Genomic DNA, 22,098 nt, shown 5'->3' on the forward strand with positions numbered 1-22,098 from the left:
TTCCGCACTTTCACTCACTTCGGTGTGTCTATAGTGTGTTTCACAGTTGACAATAGAGTGAAATCGCAATTCTTTTGTATTCAGCGTTTTAAGGAAAGCCACAATATCAAGTAGCAGGCAGTACGCGGAAAAGCAGAATCTGCAAAAACTGGTGAGGGTTGGCATTTCTGAATTACAAGATGGCTGTTAAATCAAAATCACATAATTGGAAGTCCGATTTCTGTATTACAAAGACTTCGAATTAACAAGGTTTTTTACTGTATCGCAAAACTAACATCAGATTTTGCCGGTGTGTCTCTTTCAAGTGTTTACATTGCACGAAAAGAATTATCCACCATCGGTCGTGTTACTGTCCAGTAAAAAGAGACCACGTGTGAGAAGTGTTTTAGGCCCGTATTCACCAACATCAGTAACTTTTGCTGTTATCTTAGATTTTCAAAACTCGGATATGTCATTATTTCGGATAACGCTCACTTCCGTATTCACCACAGAATTTATTATCTCGGTTTACCAAAACTAAGTCTTTGTTTCAATCTCAGTTTGAACCACATTTTTTTCATAATGACGTACAGAAAACAAATTACTACTTGCTGCCGCCACTATCGAATTGTAAACAAGTTTTGATTCCATTCAGGGTTTGCAAATAATTTGCATAAATTATGTCCGCTATTGAGCAAAAACTGAGAAAGAAGCCTAATATGACTTTCCAAGAGAGTGAATTGTTATTGAACTTGGTGGCAGAAAGCATTAACAAAGGGAATAAGAAAAACCAATTATAGCCTACACATAGTACGTCTCTCAAAAAATAAAGTCAGTATTCCTTCATTCTTCATTAAGTCACCCAGTCGTGTAGCTATAATCGAGAATTTATTTTAGGCCTCCCTATGTGTTGGGAATTCCAGGTTATGTTTGGAAGCTTTAGATAATCTAAAATGTGTCGGACGTTTATTAATTGCATAATCTTGAACATATTACTCGTCGCTGTGATTTTATCTTTCAATTAGATATTCCAGCCGCTTACGGGAGTTAGATGTGGAGTGTGATGAACTTGGAAGTAATTTAGGAGAGGATTCTAGTGATGCAAGAGACAATGAATCTTCCCATCTACAGGGAATTGAGCCTATTGCCAGTTCAGATTAATGAAATACCTGTCACGTAAGTAGACCTACTTGCTCATTTTCACGGAATATATATTTCATAGCAGTGATATTTGCGTAAAGACCACGTGGACCTCGCGGAGTGATATGAAATATTTGTTTATGCCTCAGTTACTCTTCCAATGAAAGGAATTTTAGTTCATTACATTTTTTTTTTTTCAAAATGAGCCTTTCTAAAATGAGGGTGCGGACATTATTCGGGTAAATACGGTAATTTCCTCCAATAAATCATTCATTGTAATGTAAATATTGTTTTAACATTTTTGAAAATAAAGGAAGTGATAAAGCAAAATCTATTTGTCTGATGTCTGAAGATATTTTGTTATATACTTCACACATTTTTACAACAGGTGAATTTTTATGATGCCAGGTGCTTGAGAAGGGGCAGTAAAATGTTTGTCTCAAATGAAGAGTTACCCTCTTGGTATTGAAGTTGATTCTTTTAAGAAACTCTTGGTTATCTAATATTCCATTAACTGTCTTGTACAGAAATATCTGTTGAGCTAATATTCTACGTGTACTGAGATGCATTAAGCCAAATTCATTTAATAGAGTTCTATAAGAAACTCTTTGCTGATTTGATGATGTTATATTTTTTAAAATAGAAATATCACAAACATTTGTTTTGTGTTTTTTCTATTTGGTTAATTGTACACATGTACTAAGGATCCCACACAATATATGTACATTCAAGTTTACTTCTAACAAGATGACTGAATAAGATTTAAAAAGTATATTCGTCCCTGAGGTCTCGAGTATTTCTAATAATAAACCCTAATTGTTTAAATCCATCATTTGTAATTTTATGAATATGACTGTTGAATGAAAGTTTTGAATCAAGCATGTTTATGTGTTTTGGTATACTTCATCAGCTTTAGGCAGCCTATCATTGTAGGAAATACAAGTAAATAATAAAAAGACTTTGGGGTAGAAAGAATCATTGATACAAAGGAGAAAGAAAGAAGAGCAACTTGAACTTGGGTACAAGAGAGAGAAAAAACGAAAGATATTTTGAAAACGATCACCAGACAGAGAAGTGAATTGCAAACTTACGTGAAGCACCATCATAGAAAGGAGAATGACAGTGGACAGAAAGAAAAGGAAGGAAGAAATAAATGGCGAAATACAGTAAGACCTCGTTAAGACGTTGCTGCAGGCAACAAGGAAAAAGAATGTGTTAAGCGAGAAAACGTACTACTGAATACACGAATAAAAATTATTCAACAGGGATATGAAAACACATAAGGGGATTTTATGTTGTATATCCACGGGTACAGTGAAGTTTTATGAGAAGAGGGTATTAAAAGGTGTGAAAAACACGAGAGAACAAATATGAGAACTTATTCCGCTGGAGTTATAAAATAACAATAGTGGCACTGTAAAGTGTTAAAAACACCATTTGAACGGGGCCAATAAAAACAAAACAAAATGTTAGTAGAAGACTATTATTACGGACCAGTGGGTTATTAAACATTTTTTTTTTTTTTTTTTTGGTCACACACTTATACAATGAACTGGAGGTTATACTCGGTCATGTGTGACAGAATGACATCGGCCGCCAGTTTTAATTGAACAAAACTTCAACCAACCAAGACCGACATGAGTGATCGAGTCAAAACTGGAACGTGCGAGTTTCAACATTCACGTGAACTCTGCATGCTTAAAGAAGTCGATGCCAGTCGACTTGCTGACAGACTATGAACTTTAAAATAAGAATAATAATTTACACCACCTTTCTTGCTTGCTAGTTGCTTTACGTCGCACCGACACAGACAGGTCTTACGGCGACGATGGGACAGGGAAGGGCTAGGAGTGGGAAGGAAGCGGCCGTGGCCTTGATTAAGGTACAGCCCCAGCATTTGCCTGGTGTGAAAATGGGAAACCACGGAAAACCATCTTCAGGACTGCCGACAGTGGGGTTCGAACGTACTATCCCCTGAATACTGGATACTGGCCACACTTAAGCGACAGCAGCTATCGAGCTCGGTACACCACCTTTCCAATACTCAACTTTCCTTATATTTAGGATATAAACATTAAAACTGGTGGTGTAAGTTGGGAGATGTTTCGCTTAACTGTCGTAAGCATCATCAGCCGAAAATAAATCTGAGACTAAAGTTAGGTCAAGGCCCCGAACCTAGTGTCCTTAAAATACAGTAGAAGTCTGTTATAGCGAGAATTCATAATAGCGAAAAATTTACTCGCAATAACGGATTGTCGTTATATCCAATTTTTGTATAAAAGTCGGAAAACCCCCCATGCACATTAAAATCGGTATGAAACGGCAATCAGTTTGTTTAAAACTTGCGTTTCCGGAGATGATATTCACACTACGGCTTACCTGTTTGTTATTTTTCGTAATCCGATACTACGTGAAAGTATGTTTAATTTCATTCTGAAAAAAATATAGTACCATATTTCTCCGAATCCAAGATGAACCCCACTTTTTCTTTCAAAAAATTTAAATCAGGCTCAAAAAGAACTTTGTAAAATCATATGAATTAAACACCATCCGCAACATTGCTAAATTTAATGGCTTTAACAACTCCTTCATTAACCGCATCATCAACAAATTCAAACACCGTCCAAAAACCACTTTATCTAAAGACACAATAAAACCAACTGCTTTTTCCACCTTCACTTTCACTCAGGATGCTTATAAAATAACTAATATTTTTAAAAAACATAACATGAAAATTTCTTTTAGAACTAACAATAGAAATCTTGATATCTTACACAACTCTAAATCTCTAAATAAGTCTAATGCTTTTTCTAAATCTGGTGTATACAGATTCAAATGCAACAACTGCAATTCCTCCTACGTCGGACAAACTGGCCGCAACTTCAATATCAGATACTCTGAACATGTCAACGCCATTAAATACAACAGATTCTCTGCCATAGGACAGCACATACAAGACTCCAAGCATAGTTTCACCAGTATTAACAATGACATGAATATACTTAAAATCATTAACAAAGGCCCCCTCTTAAACATTACTGAAAATTGCTTTATCCACCTTGACCAGTACTTCAACCCTAATTTCAATTTAAACGACATTTCTGAAAACCCCAATATCCTTTTTGACTTCCTAATTCTTCTTCTCAAAAATTCCAAATTCCAAATTTTCCATGCCTTACAAAGTTCCCACCCACATTTTCTACCTCCAATAACCCACCCTCCTAACCCACCCTAAACTACCCCTCCTTCATTCTCCCTATCTTATCCTTCCTCAATACCATCTAACTTCAATCTCTTTTATTTTTTCTCTTTTTTCACTATCACTCTTCCTCTGTTAATTTATTCTACCTTCTCTATTTATTAAAAAAAAAAAAAAAACCAATCGACCTTCATTTCGGTTCTCCTCTTTCAAATTTTAACTCTTGTCTTGCGCCAACTTCGACTACTTCAATCATGTCCTAATAATTTTTTCAATTTAAAAAATAGCGCAATGTGCATATAAGTTTTCATTTGTTTTCCGATATTGCGCTTTTTACTACATTTTTTTCTCTTTACAATTGTTTTTTCAAGTCAACTGTTTTCCAAGAACTTAGCAGGAGCACAAGTTCTCATTCAATTATACTGATTTGCGTCGTATATTTTTTATATACGTACTTAACTTCCCGCAACCGAGACAAATATTGGACCTTCAAGACATTCTCCACTCTACTTTGGCGTTCGAGACCGCAGCGCATGACCTTGAATGTGCCGCGCTGATCACCGGGAACTGGCGGTTTGCTTCTACAAATCTATTCGTCTGCAACTTCAAGTTTATTTATAATCTTCATATATTATTTGATAGTGTTGTGACTTTGTGCCTGACAGAGTGTGAATCTGACCCATTTCTCCAATATTCATAAACAGTGTGTGATTTCGCCTACTTGTTTTTACAGCTGACGATGACCTGGACTAGGGTCGAAACCGGTCCCATTTAAATAAGAATGTAATTACTACATTTCTTTCTTTTATGTATTGAATTGGTTGAACTTCAATTATTTAATTTTTAATGTTAAATCATATAAATGCCTTGTTGTACAGTAGGCCTACGCATTTTTGGACGCCGAGCATTGACTTTCGTCATGCCGTATCTTTTTTTTTTTTTTTTTTGCATGTGCACAATTATTCTTCATTTCCGCGGGTTTAAGGACCATTAACTTAACATTAGCATCATAATACCGAAGAGAACCCGTTGAAATTTTTCTGGCAATTTCCTATTCCATGCGTCTCTACAATGCATTGATCCATCAGGAAATTATTCTTGCTGTCTATAAAACTGTTACTTTTACGCAGCGTCAGATATAACCGGCTACCGCTACATGCACGTCTCGCTTGCCGGGTTCGGCCAAATTCAGCGGCTAGCGATATATAGGCCTAATCGCGGACGTTGAAAGTCAACGAACGAGTTTATTGCGCCACGGTATGGCTATTTCGCCCTTGCGTTTTTCGTGCACACACCTTACAATTTCATCTTCGACTTCTTTAAAGCGTCCTTGTTGCGGACCACTGAATGCATTTTTTTAGCTGTTTGTATTCACCCTAACATCAAATATTGGCTTTGGTTAGGCCTATGCCGTATTTTCTTGCGGCTACACAATTATTCTACATTTCCAAGTGTTTAATAACTATTACCTTAAAATTGGCATCATAATATTGATTAGAACCCCTTGAAAATTTGCCGGCAATATCTTTTTCACATATCTTTACAATACGGCTATCTATCACGAAAATATTCCTGCAGTCTATAAACATTAATTTTACTATGCGTCGAGTACAATAGACGCGTTATAACTCTGCCACTGAGTAGCCATGGCTTTTCTAAGAATTCGAAGGGTTGCATGTTTTGATGCCATTCTGCAGATTTGAGAAACACTCAGGCACTGTACAACCGGTTATCGCGGCTAGCGATGTATAGTAAAGAGGCGGTCGTTTATTGTCAACGAGTTCTGTGCGCGTGTGAAAAGAAGCAGCGTGGTTACTGCGGTAGTTATCAGTGGTATCCATTAACTTACTGTTAGGCCGTGAATGCAACAACCCTTGAGTTTTCACATGAGATTCTGAGGAAAAAAGTCTTGGATTCGGAGAAATACGGTATCACTCCAGAGATTTCTGTGGCAAACACCTCAGCTTTCTTCTTCAAACAGCGTCACCTTACCTGACCGTATATGTATCATGAAAACATATTTGAAACACATGTAGAGAAATAACCTCCTCGCGAAAATTTTACATGTAAATTGCCGTAACTAGACGCGAGAAGATATGAAATATCCTCTGAAATCAGTGATGTACTCTGCCATATCTTGAGGTGTATCATATTCTTACTTAATTTTCGTAATAACATTAAAATTAAGATATCGTTTACCTCAGTCTTTACTTTTAACGAGTTAACAGCTGCTATCGGCCACGTTATTTACGCATTTATTACGAAAACGTGTTATCCTCTTTCATTTAAAATTTTCTTTAGAGAACGGCAGTCGATGGGTATTATTAATCAACTCCAACATCACCTCTGAATGTCGACGAGAGAGCTCGCAAATGCACAAAGTGAGATAACTATACCATACTGAAGATGATCGATCGTATTTTGTTGCAAACGTTTCAGTTTTCTTATTCAAACAAAGTCACGTATCCTAACTTAACCGTACTATACGTATGATGAAAACACACTTCAAGTGCCAGTAGAGAAATTATAACTTTATAATACCAATATAATACCAATATAAATGGTCCATTATTGGACTTTCTCGCTATAAATTTTCATAATAGCCTTTCCGTAATTTAACCAGATGCGACAAAATATAAACTAACCTCTGAAATCAATTAAGCACTCTGCCATATCTCGAGGTGTATCCCATTCTTACTTAATTGCAGTATTTGGCCTCAAAAGTAAGTGGTTGTTTAATCAGCCCTAATTTTTAACGAGTTAACAACCGTTATCGGACACGTTATTTACGCATTTATTACGAAAATATGTTCTCTTTCATTTCGAATTTTCTTTACGGAACAGCTGTCGATGGGTATTACTAATCGACTCCGACATCGCCTTCGAATGTTGACGAGAGAAATCGCTAGTGCACATAGTGAGGAAACGATGCTGAAGGTAATCGATTGCATGCAATGTCATCGCTGGGGTGCATAAATATCGGTAACGGAAAAAATCGCGCACGCTTTATCGCTCGTAATAACGGATGCGTCAGTGACAGGGTTCTCGCTGTAACCGAAGGACGATACACAGTTTAATATAGGATTTTCGAAGGGACAGAAAAAAGTCGTCGCTATAACGGAGTTCTCGTTATATGCCGTACTAGCTATAGCGGACTTCTACTGTATATATGGTACTCTAAGATTCAACATTTACATTATAGAAAATCAAATAGTATAAACACTAGTGTGAGAACATATAAGAATGTTCATCATGGCTAAGAGAAAAACACAGAATAGTGTTGACAGAGGTTAAAAACATAAAGTACAACATAGAGCTGGTAGTGAAGTAATTAAAATCATATAGGATATCATTGCTACCAGTCAGTCAATAAGAATATTCATACATAAAACTAGTGTGAAAACATATAAGAATGTTCATCACAACACCAGTTGTAATGTTTACATCCTAAATATAATGAAACATTGGAAAGGTGGTGTAAATTATTATTCTTATTTTAATGTTCATAATCTGATGTCCAATACGGTCTACAATGAGATTTATTACTTGTATTGCTGACAGACTTTAATTTTGTCTTCAATAGTAAGGAATTTCACAGCTTTTTCCATATTCATACAGTAATTAGGCTACCACAAGACAAATATGCATCACGGTGGTCAACTCCACACAATTATGTTCCAGGTGTAGGCTATTGCGTGACAAATATTCGCCATGGAAATTGTAAGTTCCCAAGGAGGAAATTAGATCTTTTTCCACCAACAGAGCATGTTAAAAATTAAATAATTGAAAAGGAGGTTCAACCTATTCAATACTTAAAAGAAGGAAATGCAGTAATTACATTCCTATTTAAATGGGACCGGTTTCGACCTTAGTCCAGGTCATCATCAGCCGTAAAAAGATGTACAATGTTTATGAATATTGGAAGTCAGTTTCACACTTTGATAGGCACAAAGACACGACACCACATTCTGTATGCACAAAGTCACAACACTATCAACTAATAAACGAAGATCAAAAATAACTAGAAGTCGCAGACGAATAGATTTGTAGTAGAAAGCCGCCAGCTCCTGGTGATCAGCGCGGCACATTCAAGGTCATGCGCTGCGGTCGAACGCCAAAGTAGAGTGGAGAATGTTTTGAAGGTCTAGAATTTGTCACGGTTGCAGGAAGTTAAGTACGTATATAGAAATATATGATGCAAATCAGAATAATTGAGTGAGTACTTGTACTCCTGCTAAGTTCTTGGAAAACAGTTGACTTGAAAAAACAATTGTAGAGAGAAGAAAAAAGCGCTTTTTACTACATTTTTTCTTCTCTCTACAATTGTTTTTTCAAGTAAACTGTTTTCCAAGAACTTAGCAGGAGTACAAGTACTCACTCAATTATTCTGATTTGTGTCGTATATTTCTATATACGTACTTAACTTCCCGCAACCGTGACAAATTCTAGACCTTCAAAACATTCTCCACTCTACTTTGGCGTTTGACCGCAGCGCATGACCTTGAATGTGCCGCGCTGATCACCAGGAGCTGGCGGCTCTATTCGTCTGCGACTTCTAGTTATTTTTGATCTTCGTTTATTAGTTGATAGTGTTGTGACTTTGTGCATACAGAATGTGGTGTCGTGTCTTTGTACCTATCAAAGTGTGAAACTGACCTCCAATATTCATAAACATTGTACATCTTTTTACGGCTGATGATGACCTGGACTAAGGTCGAAACCGGTCCCATTTAAATTGGAATGTAATTACTGCATTTCCTTCTTTTAAGTATTGAATAGGTTGAACCTCCTTTTCAATTATTTAATTTTTAACATCAATAATTTCAATACGGAACAATGAAGTTTTTATCTTTAAAAACCAACAGAGCATGTCAAAAAACAGATCAGTTGTAAGACTTTTGAGGCGTTTGCTCTATTAACCAGCGTTTCTGTTTTTTGACATGCTCTATTGGTGGAAAAATATCTAATTCCCTCCTTGGGAACTTAGAATTTCCATTCGAAATTGCTAGGCGTGCAATAATTCCATTGTAGAGTTTTATCTTCTGTATGCAGTTATCAGACTGTGCCTCTTATATACGGCTTCTGATAAGCTCACCTACATACACCCCAGCGTCAGTGGGTAGGGTTTGACACATCCCACTCTGATGAGATTAGTGTCAGACCTAAGATGAAACGCTGGTCAATAGAGCAAACGCCTGAAAAGTCTTGCATCTGATCTTTTTTTTTTTTAAATATTCACTACCCGTCACTGTACAACTAAACACGAAATACATTTCTAACTTCTAAATGGGATGCGATATACAAACAGGCTCATTGTGTTCTTCTGCAGTCTGACTGCTAAGTGGCAAGCAAAACTGACTAACGGCTTGCTCCCAGAAGGTGCAACTTACCCTGTAATAATAATTTCGTGTAGCTATTTCTAGCCGGGTGCAGCCCTTGTAAGGCAGACCCTCCGATGAGGGTGGGCGGCATCTGCCATGTGTAGGTAACTGCGTGTTATTGTGGTGGAGGATAGTGTTATGTGTGGTGTGTGAGTTGCAGGAGTGTTGGGGACAGCACAAACACCCAGCCCCCGAGCCACTGGAATTAACCAATGAAGGTTAAATTCCCCGACCCGACCGGGAATCGAACCCGGGATCCTCTGAACCGAAGGCCAGTACGCTGACCATTCAGCCAACGGGTCGGACACTTACCCTGTGAAGTTCATGAATCAACAGGCTTGTCCCGTTATCACGCGACTGCGGCGAGGTCTCTTACCCGAGTTGGAAATCACATTCTGCTCACAAGGGACGACAAATAACATTTTCAGGGCTAGGAAAAAATAAGATGGTACTAAACGGTAATAGCGAAAATTTGTGACGCGATGAGTACGATGAGAATCAGGACTTCGAATTTATGGTGTGCTAAGCGGGAAAACGTGTTCATGAGGAACGCACTAAGGTAATTTCACTGTATTTCCCCTTTTGTGTCCTACAGTATGCATGTTTTTCTGCATCTTTGCCATTATAAGTATTTCTCCAAAATGTCTGTGTTGTTTTCTCTTCCCTTTTTGATGGTTATCCAGCTTTGTATTCATCCTATACTTCCCACACCAACTCTCAAAGTCTTTCATGACGGCTAATCAATGAGTTCTGGTGATTAAGCTGTGAAGCAGAAACTAACCTCTTGGCGTCTGAGAAAAACTGATGTAGAACTGACGTTGACGAGGATGGAGGGACAGTGACTCCTTTATGCTGTTCACTCTTCCTGCATTTAGCTGTAATTGTCAAGTCATATATAGACAGAAAGAAGAAACAAGGAAAGGAACATGAAGGTCAGTGTGTGAAAACGAGACAAGGACAAGGATAATCTTCCATATGTCTTCAGTTTTCAGCTTCTGATCAGATGGTTTCTGCTTCCCAGGCATCAAGTCATTGAAAAGCGTCTTGACACATCTACAGGCTTGATGTAGCACAAGAAGAAAGCTGGATAAATAAAGGAAAAGAGAAGAAACATAAGCAAAGATGGTGATAAATATTAGGAAGACGGGACAAACACAGCTTCAGACCACTTTATTGCACAGCTCAGAAGCATGGACGAGGGGAAAGAAGCACGACAGCAGAAATGAAATACCTACATCAACTTGTCAAGAAGACTACGAGAGAGAGAGAGAGAGAGAGAGAGAGAGAGAGAGAATACGGAACAAAGCTGTAAAAGACCGAGCAAGTTGGCAATTTGGTCGCGCATCCGGGAGATAGTGGCTTTGAACCCCACTGTCGGCAATCCTGAAGATGGTTTTCTGTTATTTCCACACCTGGCAAATGCTGGGGCTGTACCTTAACTAGGGGCACGGCCGCTTCCTTCCCACTCCTTGCCTTTCCTATCCCAACATCGCCATAAGACCTATCTGTGTGGATACGACAAAGCAATTCGAGGGGGAAAAAACCTGTAAGAAAAGAACTTGAAGTAACATCTGTAGTGGATGATACTGAAGAGAAGTCACTTTAATGGTTTGATCACCTGGTCCATGTGGATGCTAAGAGGTAATATAAGCAAGTCTTTGAGGCCAGACATTAGGGAAATAGAAGAAAGAGACATCCACGGATGAAATGTAATCAGATGGTCATGAAATTGTAAAGTAGCAAGGAAAAGGCCCATGTGAAGTACGGCACAGAACAGAGAAGAAGAAGACGGAGAAGAAACGTCACCAGAGATCTTTTACATGCTGGCGTGTGACGAGCACCTGCTATTTTGGGATCTGGAAGCCAAATGATCTATAGATGGAGCTGATAAGTTCATTAATGTTATTTTCAAATTCCTCACAAGTTTGAGATAGCGTCACAGTCTAGGGCTACCGTGCCTGCCTCTCACCTGAAGGCCCCAGGTTTGATACCCAGCCAGGTCAGGGATTTTTACCTGGACCTGGGAGTTAGATTGAGGTCCACTCAGCCTACATGATTACAATCGAGAAGCCATCTGGTAATGAGATGGTGGCCTTGGTCAAGTAAACCAACAATAACAGCCAAGATGATTTGTCTCAATGACCGTGCACCACCTCACAATCTGCAGGCCAGTCGCTTGGTAGAGCTGTAGTCCCACGTGCGTTGTGAATTCAAAGTGTTCTGGTTTACCACAGTATCAACCATCACCAATTGGATACAGCATCTGTAGGCTCACCTCCATTGTCAGCTTCCCTTCATGAACAGCCGTTAGGAGCAGCGGCAAGATAGTCTCAAGACCTGGGAACCCCGGGGGAGGTCTCTCGCTCGTCTTTTCTTCTATCGTGTGAGGAGCTACAACGTAAAACAAGAACACAAGTCAAAGAAACAGTCCAACACCACAATTTTACCAGAATTATTAATAGAAATTAACAATCAAGTAATACAAACACAATGATATAGACTGTGGGAGGAGGAGACAAGGAAATACGCCCATCACTTCTCAGCCCTGGATGAGCTCGTTCTTCATCAGGAGGGTGGACATCAACACTCTTCACAGATCCTCAGTCTTCATGTTGGAAGTGTGGGATATGAAGAACTCAGGAAAAAGAAAGAGGCAAAAAGGTGATAGCACAGAAGGAGAAAATGATCCTAACAGCTCGATAAAAGTACCAGAAAGGAACGTACACATCCTTTATAAGACGACAGGATGACAGGACAGTGTGCTCCTTCCTACATGGCTCTCTCTGTACTGACCTTGATACTGAATGTGCTCCCAGGAATTAACCTGGTACTGGGCCAAGAACGTCTCAAGAAATGGTTGTCATGGTTGATAGTGTCGTGTTGGGCAAGCACAAACACCTAGTCTCAGAGTCAGAGGAATTCACAACCCAGAGCCCCTAACCGAAGGCTTTAACACCGACCATTTACCTAAAGACTCAAAACAACAACAATAATGATAATAATAATAATTAACAATAAACACAAGACAACAATAAAACAATGAGAAGTGTGTCAACCAGAATCTTACAGGACCATATATTATTTCACTTTGTGAACTTTTCTGGGTTGGATAGGTTCTTTTCTTGCTAGAGGTTTCACGTCACGCAACATATCAAAGGATTTTGTGGTGCAAGGATGTGAAAGGGCTAGGTTTGGAAAGGAAACAGCCCCAACATCTGCCTCCTGTGAAAATAGAAAACCATAGAAAATTATCTTCAGGGCTGCCAAACCGACCATCTCCCGAATGCAAGCACCCTAACTGCACAGCCAACTCATTCAGTTTGGATGACTTTTTAAGCTCCACTGCCTATGCAACAATACAAAAAGACAATTTTAGCATCTTGATTATACTGTACCTATTTTCTCCACTTCAGCTGCATTTCCTCTCAGTTTTGTTTAAGGTCTGAAATCCAGCTACAGTTGGTAACCCAGTGGTTCAGTGGCGCATAAGCTTCTGTGTTGCTTCTAACACATGTCAGGCTAATGCCATTAAAGGCACTGCAAATCCATCTCACCGCATCTAGAATAGATATTATCTTCACTAATTAATTAACAGAATGTATGTCGGTAGTGCACTTTAAAATGTTCCATCACACCTTGATCCTGGAAAGACACCGTAAGAGAAGGACGTCATATGTTGTTTTACATCTTCATCTTCCGATTCAGTGTCTTCAACCATTCCTCCAAGCTTTTCTGTTAGAACACTCACAACCACTAGGTCTGATATCGTAACATTTCTGAAGCATCTTATGAGCTTTTCCTACCACCAATGGCTTTTCAAGTTTTCAGTCTACAAATCCGCACATCAAAATGGTCCTTTGACTGTTTTCTGCTGATGCATCTTTCGTCCTTCAGTTTTGCATCTTATTTGGCAAAGCACAAGGAAACAAACCCATTTCATCACAGTCTGCAATGTTTTTCTGCTGGTAGTCCGCAATTAAACTTTTGATTTTAACTTTCCAGTCACTGACAACTTCAGTATCAACATCAATTGCTTCTCTTCATGTCTGGCATGAAAACTGTCCGATCATACATTCGATGCTATAAAATCTTCTTTGTTTAGTCTCTCCACCACCAGTTCTGCTCGAGCTTGTCGATTTAACCCTGAAATGGGCAAATTTTTAGATTCTACACCCACAAATCACATATACATTATTGTATTTATGTCCTGTTTCTAGCTTTTATCTTCTTCTTCAAATCACCGCTTCTTTCCTTATTCAGCCACTCTGTTTTTATTTTGTCCAAGTTTTCCACATTTAAACTTTTGCAGCAATTGTTTCAGTACTCATTTTATTTTGCTTATAACACGTGAAAATTATTGCGATAAGAATATAGTTGTATCTTGGGAATGTCTGAGTCTTAAAGAAGTGGTGCCGGATGAAATTATGGCTTGAGTAGAACAACTATATCGAGAGACACAGAGCTGCGTGCAAATTCAAGCAGGCAAGTAACCAACAGTGGAGTCCAACAAGGAAGCTGTTTATCACCACTTCTCTTCATTACTATAACGAAGTTAAAAAAGCACTGGAAATGAAGGATCAGATAACAAATACACTTTTATTTGCTGACGCTATTACGCTATGGGATGAGACAGAAGGAAAAGTTCAAGCTAAACCATATCTCTGGGCAAAAAGAATTTGAAAGAATGGGAATGATCTTCAGCCGAAGTAAAACTGTTGGTTAAATGATGAGTCAAAATCCTGAAGCAGTACACCTGCAAGTGCAAAAAAAAGATGTAGATAAGAGTGATAATACCATAAACCAAGAAATAGGCAATAGAATACAAGCTGCATCAGAATTCTACCACTCCATTCATCAACTACTTTGAGAAGAATTGTTTCCCGCAGCTTACAGACACGCTGTACAAAACATATCTTTTATTAATTCTAACATGTGGACTGTGGAGGCAGCAATGTTGACTAGACATATAAAAAGTCGCCTACAAGCCACAAAAATGAAGTTTCTTTGCTCAAGTCTCCAAATGACAAGGAGAGACAAAAGAAGGAATGAAAATATCTGGCAACAACTTCGTTTGCAAAAGAAACTGTTGGAAATCTTAGAATTAAGAAGATTACAATGGTATGGATATATGAGAAGGATGGCTTTGATTAGGACACTGAGAGCATACTATGAAAGGAATGTTGTTCATAAGACACTTGCGATGGCTGTGAAAAGCAAATTTTCGAAGACCTTGCAAAATGTGATGTAAATTGGCAGCAAAGAGCAGAACATCAGCTGTGGATGGACAGGATGAAGTGGAAGAGCCTCGTAAACACTCACGTCTGGCCTGCTAGAGCAAAGAATTGATGATGATGATGACACTTCATAAGGTCTCTTTCAATTCCAAAGATGTGTTGTTTTTCACTTTAATCATTTTTCTGACAGCAGATATCTGTACAGTAGAACCGTGATAATTTGAAATCAGTTCATTTAAAATCCTGCCTAATTCAAAGAACCTCTCATTCCCAGAAATGTGATATACAATTTTGGATGTTACTTAAATGGTTTCATTTGAAATACAGACAGTTAGTAGTTCAAAGAACAATGTCGGTCCCATTACCAAAATTCAGACCTTTAATTCAAAATGGTTTTTAAATTTTTTAAAATATTGTCTTACAGAGTAATTTAAATTTTAAATTTCTCTGCCTTATGATAGAACGAGTCTTCCATCAATCAATCAATCAATCAATACTGATCTGCATTTAGGGCAGTCGCCCAGGTGGCAGATTCCCTATCTGTTGCTTTCCTAGCCTTTTCCCAAATGATTTCAAAGAAATTGGAAATTTATTGAACGTCTCCCTTGGTAAGTTATTCCAATCCCTAACTCCCCTTCCTATAAATGAATATTTGCCAGAGTTTGTCCTCTTGAATTCCAACTTTATCTTCATATTGTGATCTTTCCTACTTTTATAAACGCCATTCAAACTTATTCGTCTACTAATGTCATTCCACGCCATCTCTCCGCTGACAGCTCTGAACATACCACTTAGGGCCGGTTCTACCATCTGCTGGTAAAGTGGCTGGCAGCTGCCCGGGAGGTAAACTACCTGGAGGTGTAAATCGGCTGGTACTTTGGCTTGCGTCCAGCCACCTCCGCGCAAGCGCTAGGTAGCTACCAGGAGCTAGACACCGATATACGAAGTTGGCTAGACTGATTTTCAGCGACTTCTCGCTTTCGAGTGTGGTGCTATCTATCGTCAGATGCATGAAACTAATTTCGATTGTCTTATTTCCCTGTGCTTGGGTTTGCTTATTATCACCAAAAAGCCTAATAAGGGGAGTTTTAAGAGGTATGGACAACGATTTATGTCAAGCTTTCGTGATTTTAATCTATGATCTTCAATATCAATACCTAATCGGGATTAAAATCTTGAGATTACATTTTCTTACGCCCGTTATAACCTGTCATGTAAGGCAGCGTTTTGAAAAGTATTCTCGTAGTAGATTGGTCAAGTCGCTCGCTCCATAATAGAAGGTACGCAGGTTTTCATCGTATTTCTAATTTACATTTTAAAATGTATTTTCGATCCCTGCCGTTGTTCTTAACTCTCTTTCACGCGCTTCCATATACGTAGGCCTATGTACACACACATCTTCTTTACGGACTTATTGCCTTTATGCATTCTATCTGCAGGCTTCTGTGAATTGATTAAGTATCTCCACGATGCTCTATTTGCAAATAGTTCTGTGACCTCGTTTAGTTCAACCTGCTTCCATTTATTGATAAAGTATTTCATTCTAATGTTTAACTTTATGAAGATAAAGTTGGAAGGTACTGTAAATGTAAAGAACTAATCGGGATAAATATCCATTCATAGGAAGAGGAATTCGGGAATGGAATAGTTTCCAATTTCTTCGAAATAATTTACAAGAAGACTATGTAAACAACTAATAGGGAATCTGCTACCTGGGCGACAGTCCTATGTGCTATTAATCATAACATCACTTTCTATAAGTAGCATGCATATAAAGCAATTTCCTAGTAGACATAATATTGCGATTAAATATTTCAATGAAATTAACAAAAGAACGTATGAACAGAGGCATACAGATTAACACAACGCAAATAATGGAAATAAAAAAGATTCGTCATAATGAAAACTCGAACCTGCATACCTCGTATTACGAACTGAGCGCGTTGGCCATTACGCTACCAGAACACTCGAATAGTTAGGGTACGGTACATACTATATATTAAGTTATACCTCGTGTCTGAAAACTGAAAAAGTAGAAAACTAAAGCCCATTTGAAATGATTTACAAATAGATTTTGATTTTATATCCTTTTAAAGTTTCTTTACGAAAGCTTGACTTATATAATGTGTTCCCTAACCTACCGATGCGAGAGGCTGGTGTGACCGTAGCAACACAATGGAAGCATTAATGTTCAAGATCCTGCAATACAATATCGGCCACTGTTACAGCATCATGCTTTTTTCAGTATACTAAGCTAATTTAAGTTGTATGTCACCAGAAATACAGCTAATAATGTTCAACTCTCAAAACTTGCCCGGCAGGTAAGGTCTTATCGGGCCCTCGAAGTGGCCGATAAATTACGCCCCCGGTAACTACGATTTATGCTGCCGATAGCGCTACCTGGGGGTGGTCGAACGGAAACAGCCTTTTACGCGGAGGGCAAATTACGCGCTACTTTACCAGTAGGTGGTAGAACCGGCCCTTAGTCAAGCAGCTCCTCTTCTTTCTCTCAATTCTTCCCAACCCAAACATTGCAACATTTTTGTAACGTTACTCTTTTGTCGGAAATCACCCAGAACAAATCGAGCTGCTTTTCTTTGGATTTTTTCCATTCCTTGAATCAGGTAATCCTGGTGAGGGTCCCCATACACTGGAACCATACTCTAGTTGGGGTCTTACCAGAGACTTACATGCACTCTCCTTTACATCCTTACTACAACCCCTAAACACCCTCATAACCATGTGCAGAGATCTGTACCCTTTATTTACAATCCCATTTATGTGATTACCCCAATGAAGATCTTTCCTTATATTAACACCTAGATACTTACAATGATCCCCAAAAGGAACTTTCACCCCATCAATGCAGTAATTAAAACTGAGAGGACTTTTCCTATTTGTGAAACCCACAACCTGACTTTTAACCCCGTTTATCAACATACCATTGCCTGCTGTCCATCTCACAACATTTTCGAGGTCACGTTGCAGTTGCTCACAATCTTGTAACTTATTTATCACTCTATAGATAATAACATCATCCGCAAAAAGCCTTACCTCCGATTCCACTCCTTTACTCATATCATTTATATATATAAGAAAACATAAAGGTCCGATAATACTGCCTTGAGGAATTCCCCTCTTAATTATTACAGGGTCAGATAAAGCTTCACCTACTTTAATTCCCAGAGATCTATTTTCTAGAAATATAGCAACCCATTCAGTCACTCTTTTGTCCAGTCCAATTGCGCTCATTTTTGCCAGTAGTCTCCCATGATCCACCCTATCAAATGCTTTAGACAGGTCAATCGCAATACAGTCCATCTGACCTCCAGAATCAAAGATATCTGCTATATCTTGCTGGAATCCTACAAGTTGAGCTTCAGTGGAATAACCTTTCCTAAAACCGAATTGCCTTCTATCGAACCAGTTATTAATTTCACAAACATGTCTAATATAATCAGAAAGAATGCCTTCCCAAAGCTTATATACAATGCATGTCAAACTTACTGGCCTGTAATTTTCAGCTTTATGTCTATCACCCTTTCCTTTATACACAGGGGTTACTATGGCAACTCTCCATTCATCTGGTATAGCTCCTTCAACCAAACAATAATCAAATAAGTACTTCAGATATGGTACTAGATCCCAACACATTGTCTTTAGTATATCCCCAGAAATCTGATCAATTCCATCCGCTTTTCTAGTTTTCAACTTTTGTATCTTATTGTAAATGTCATTGTTATCATATGTAAATTTTATTACTTCTTTGGCCTCAGTCTCCTCGATCTCGACATTATCCTTGTAACCAACAATCTTTACATACTGCTGACTGAATACTTCTGCCTTTTGAAGATCCTCACATACACACTCCCCTTGTTCATTAATTATTCCTGGAATGTCCTTTTTAGAACCTGTTTCCGGAATGTGATGTGGCAGCACTTTCAGAGTTGCTGAGTTGGAGTGAAATCTTAGTTAACTTTGTATTCTTGCAGTTACTCATTTTACTCAAGTTTCAGTGTAAAGTTCGTAGTTACATTTTATTAATACTGTATTTTAGTTTAGGCTACCCGTATTCCATTTTTTGTGCTGAAAGATGGCTAAGCAGCAGTATTCTTCCAAGACAATAATAATAATAATAATAATAATAATAATAATAATAATAATAATAATAATAATAATAATAATTGTATGGCCTCAGCTACCGTATGCAGATATTTCGATTTGACGCCATCTGGCTGTCTGCTCGTCAATTTCGACGTTCCGTTTTACTCTAGGTCCGTTAGATGGCAGACAGAGTAAACCGGACCTCTCTTGGGCGTCTATGGCTGAGATTTAATTAATTTTGTCGGGTAAATACCAAATGTATCACCAGAGATCTTTTACATGCTGACATCATACAACATGGGAGTGTCGAATGGACTTTTTTCTGCCCTTCAAAAATCCGACTACCTCTGCCGGGTTTGAACCCGCTATCTTGGGATCCGGAGGCCGACGCTCTACCACGGATCCACAGAGGCAGCTTTCCAAGACAATGAGCGAGGTTGACAAAGGACAAAAACTGATATACCTAAAGAATTTGGAACACCTGTGCCCACGCTTTAAACATTTTTTTCAAACATCCTGACAGCACAGAAGTTCAAGAAATGCAGAATGCAAATGCGCATTCAAGGAGCTAAACACTCCAATTCTGAAGTAGTTTTGGCATGTTCAAGTGAACAATATCCCAGTTGATGGTGAGGTTATTAAGCGGAATGCAAATAAATTGGTGGTAGCACTTTCCATGCAAGTACCAGCTGTCTAACAATGCCTGAATCAAACTTTTTGTGGAGTGTAATTATCTCGTCTCTGCGGTACGGGTCAACTTCCCAGCAATCCCTTATAAACTAAAGAACAAACCTAATTCAGTAGCAGGCTGCACCTACCGTGGTCTGTTGCGAAGACATCAATAATGTCCAGGTTGTCCCACAGAGCTTGTTGGTCCTCTTCAGTCCCCAGTATGGGCCGCACACTGCCCTTGGAGTCTCCCAACCGCTCCAGGTCTTTCTGGGACAGGAACAAGTGGTGGGGACACACCTCACACGTCACAGGCAGACCCTGGAACAAGCAATGTATACATGACAAGTTTCTGATGTTTAAAACAGGAAATAAAAGCCAAGTTAGGAATAAACTGAAACTGGCTTCAGTGGCAGGGTTATGTGAGGCGAATTGGTTACCTAGGAGAATAATGGACTCGACCATGACGACGATTGTTAATTGAGGCCCGAGGATTGTGGAGACGCTTGTACATTGTGCAACACTGAAAGGCACAACAGACCAAGTGCTAACAACTTGTCACAGTGCTATGCTTTACAGAAGTTCACACATATGTACAGTTCTCAATGTAATCTGTATTACGATCTAAACCAATAGAATTCAAACTTTTGTTCACACACCCCCAAATATCACTGTACCTGCATAGCTGTTGGTATGTAATACAACTTATCTACATATATCATATTTCGAAATAACAGTGCAATAACATCTCAAAATAACAATGCAAAGACCAATAAAAATAATTCAAATGTGAATACTGTAACCTCAATAATATTCATGACAACTAGAAGTCAATAGCTGAAACGTTATTTACTTTAACAATAATGTCTGACCACTGTATACAGAAAAAACAAATGTTGCATTCATTTTAAGTAACTTAGTGAGATCATCTCCAAGAAAGAAGCTCTAAAATATTGGGCTTTTCACTTCTGCAAACCCACTTATCAGTCCACGGCCAGCCAAATATTGACGCTACAGCTCTGTAGTACGTGAGGCCTTGAAGAATTAAAGCTGAATGCTTGGCTCTCACAGACAGGATCCAAATGAAAGAGAAAACATTCCTCACAAAGATTCTCAGCCCGTGTCAAAATTCTGAGGGGGAATCTCACCCAAGGTCAAATGCAGAGCTGTACTCTCACTAATGCTTAGAGAAATTCACAGCTGTTGTGTATAATGCCCATCAGCTAGATTTTGAGAAAGAAATGCGAGCCAAACATACAGAGTCAGTTGTGTAATCAATACACCAATGTCAGTGAAAAGAATGAGGGGATCAATATTCCCTCATCTTTATACTCGTCTTCAAGAACCTCAGGGAGAATTAATACCACAAGTTGAAAAGAGAATGTTTAATTTAAAAAATCTACAACCAATGAATCAAAATCTGGCAAAATGCAAAAGAGTAGTTACAAATAATTCATTCCAAATACCTTCTTCCAATCCTCAGAAAAATAATTCTGTCACTGTTAGACTCTTGGACCAAACATAATGCCAACTCTGTCTTTCAGTAAGACTACAGAATTAAAAGTATTCCCCCAGGAACAGCCAATGTGATTCAACTACCTAATAAAGAATTTTTCTGATAATGGAAAGTATTTTTCAGAAAATTGTACAACAATATAATTGACATGTTATAATTCTCATATTTTGGTCCATATTGAATTGTACAATAAAGTCAAAGAAATATTAATGTTTATTTCTTCCACCTATTCAATACATAAAAAGTGATTTAGTTAAGAATTAAAATCTGTGAATAAAATTATAGGGACATGTTTTGCCCTTATTTGAGGGCATCTTCAGCCTTAATCTCAATCTGAAAGATAATAAATCATGATCCTGATTGTTCTTAATTGTGGTTGAATTAAAAAAAAAAAAAAAAATTACAAATGAATGTTTGGATGATGTAGGAAATATGCTTCAAAAGGTGAGTGAGATGGTTGACAGTAGTTCAGATATTCTTAAAATTCAAGTCTTACAAACAAATAGTCGTAATTTATACACTTTCTTGAATGTCCTTGTCTAAAAATGTGGTAAGAAGTTGCATATTGGTAGTTCTATAAGAAAGCAACTACAAGTAAAAGGAGTCTTGAACAATGGAATTCACGCAGACGAGAACAACGACAGCAGTGAAATTACGCTTGAGAAAGTGGAAAAGATAGCAAAGTAACTCCAAAGTAATAAAGCAGCAGGAATAGATGCAATTATACCTGAAATGGTGAAATATAGTGGGAAGGCAGGGACGAAATGGCTTCACAGAGTAACAAGATCAGCATGGATTTTAGATTGAATGAAAATGGTATTAACACTTATATCTCAGAGATTAACATAGCAGGCAAGGTGTTCACTCGCATTTGGA

At 38.3% G+C, this 22,098-nt stretch overlaps 1 protein-coding gene across 2 annotated transcripts in view; it reads right to left on the bottom strand.

Moving 5' to 3' along the window:
- r (carbamoyl-phosphate synthetase 2, aspartate transcarbamylase, and dihydroorotase rudimentary) overlaps positions 1-22,098 on the bottom strand; it is a 394,723-nt gene that overhangs the window by 56,301 nt on the left and 316,324 nt on the right. For both annotated transcript variants that reach the window (XM_067157339.2, XM_067157338.2), the window contains 2 exons: positions 19,856-20,027; positions 11,975-12,090 (listed from right to left, as the gene is read on the bottom strand). In XM_067157339.2, the coding sequence (XP_067013440.2) occupies positions 11,975-12,090; positions 19,856-20,027 (288 nt within the window). The remainder of the gene's footprint in view (positions 1-11,974; positions 12,091-19,855; positions 20,028-22,098) is intronic.

This window comes from Anabrus simplex, chromosome 13 (assembly GCF_040414725.1).
Source record: "Anabrus simplex isolate iqAnaSimp1 chromosome 13, ASM4041472v1, whole genome shotgun sequence".
NCBI lineage: Eukaryota > Metazoa > Arthropoda > Insecta > Orthoptera > Tettigoniidae > Anabrus > Anabrus simplex.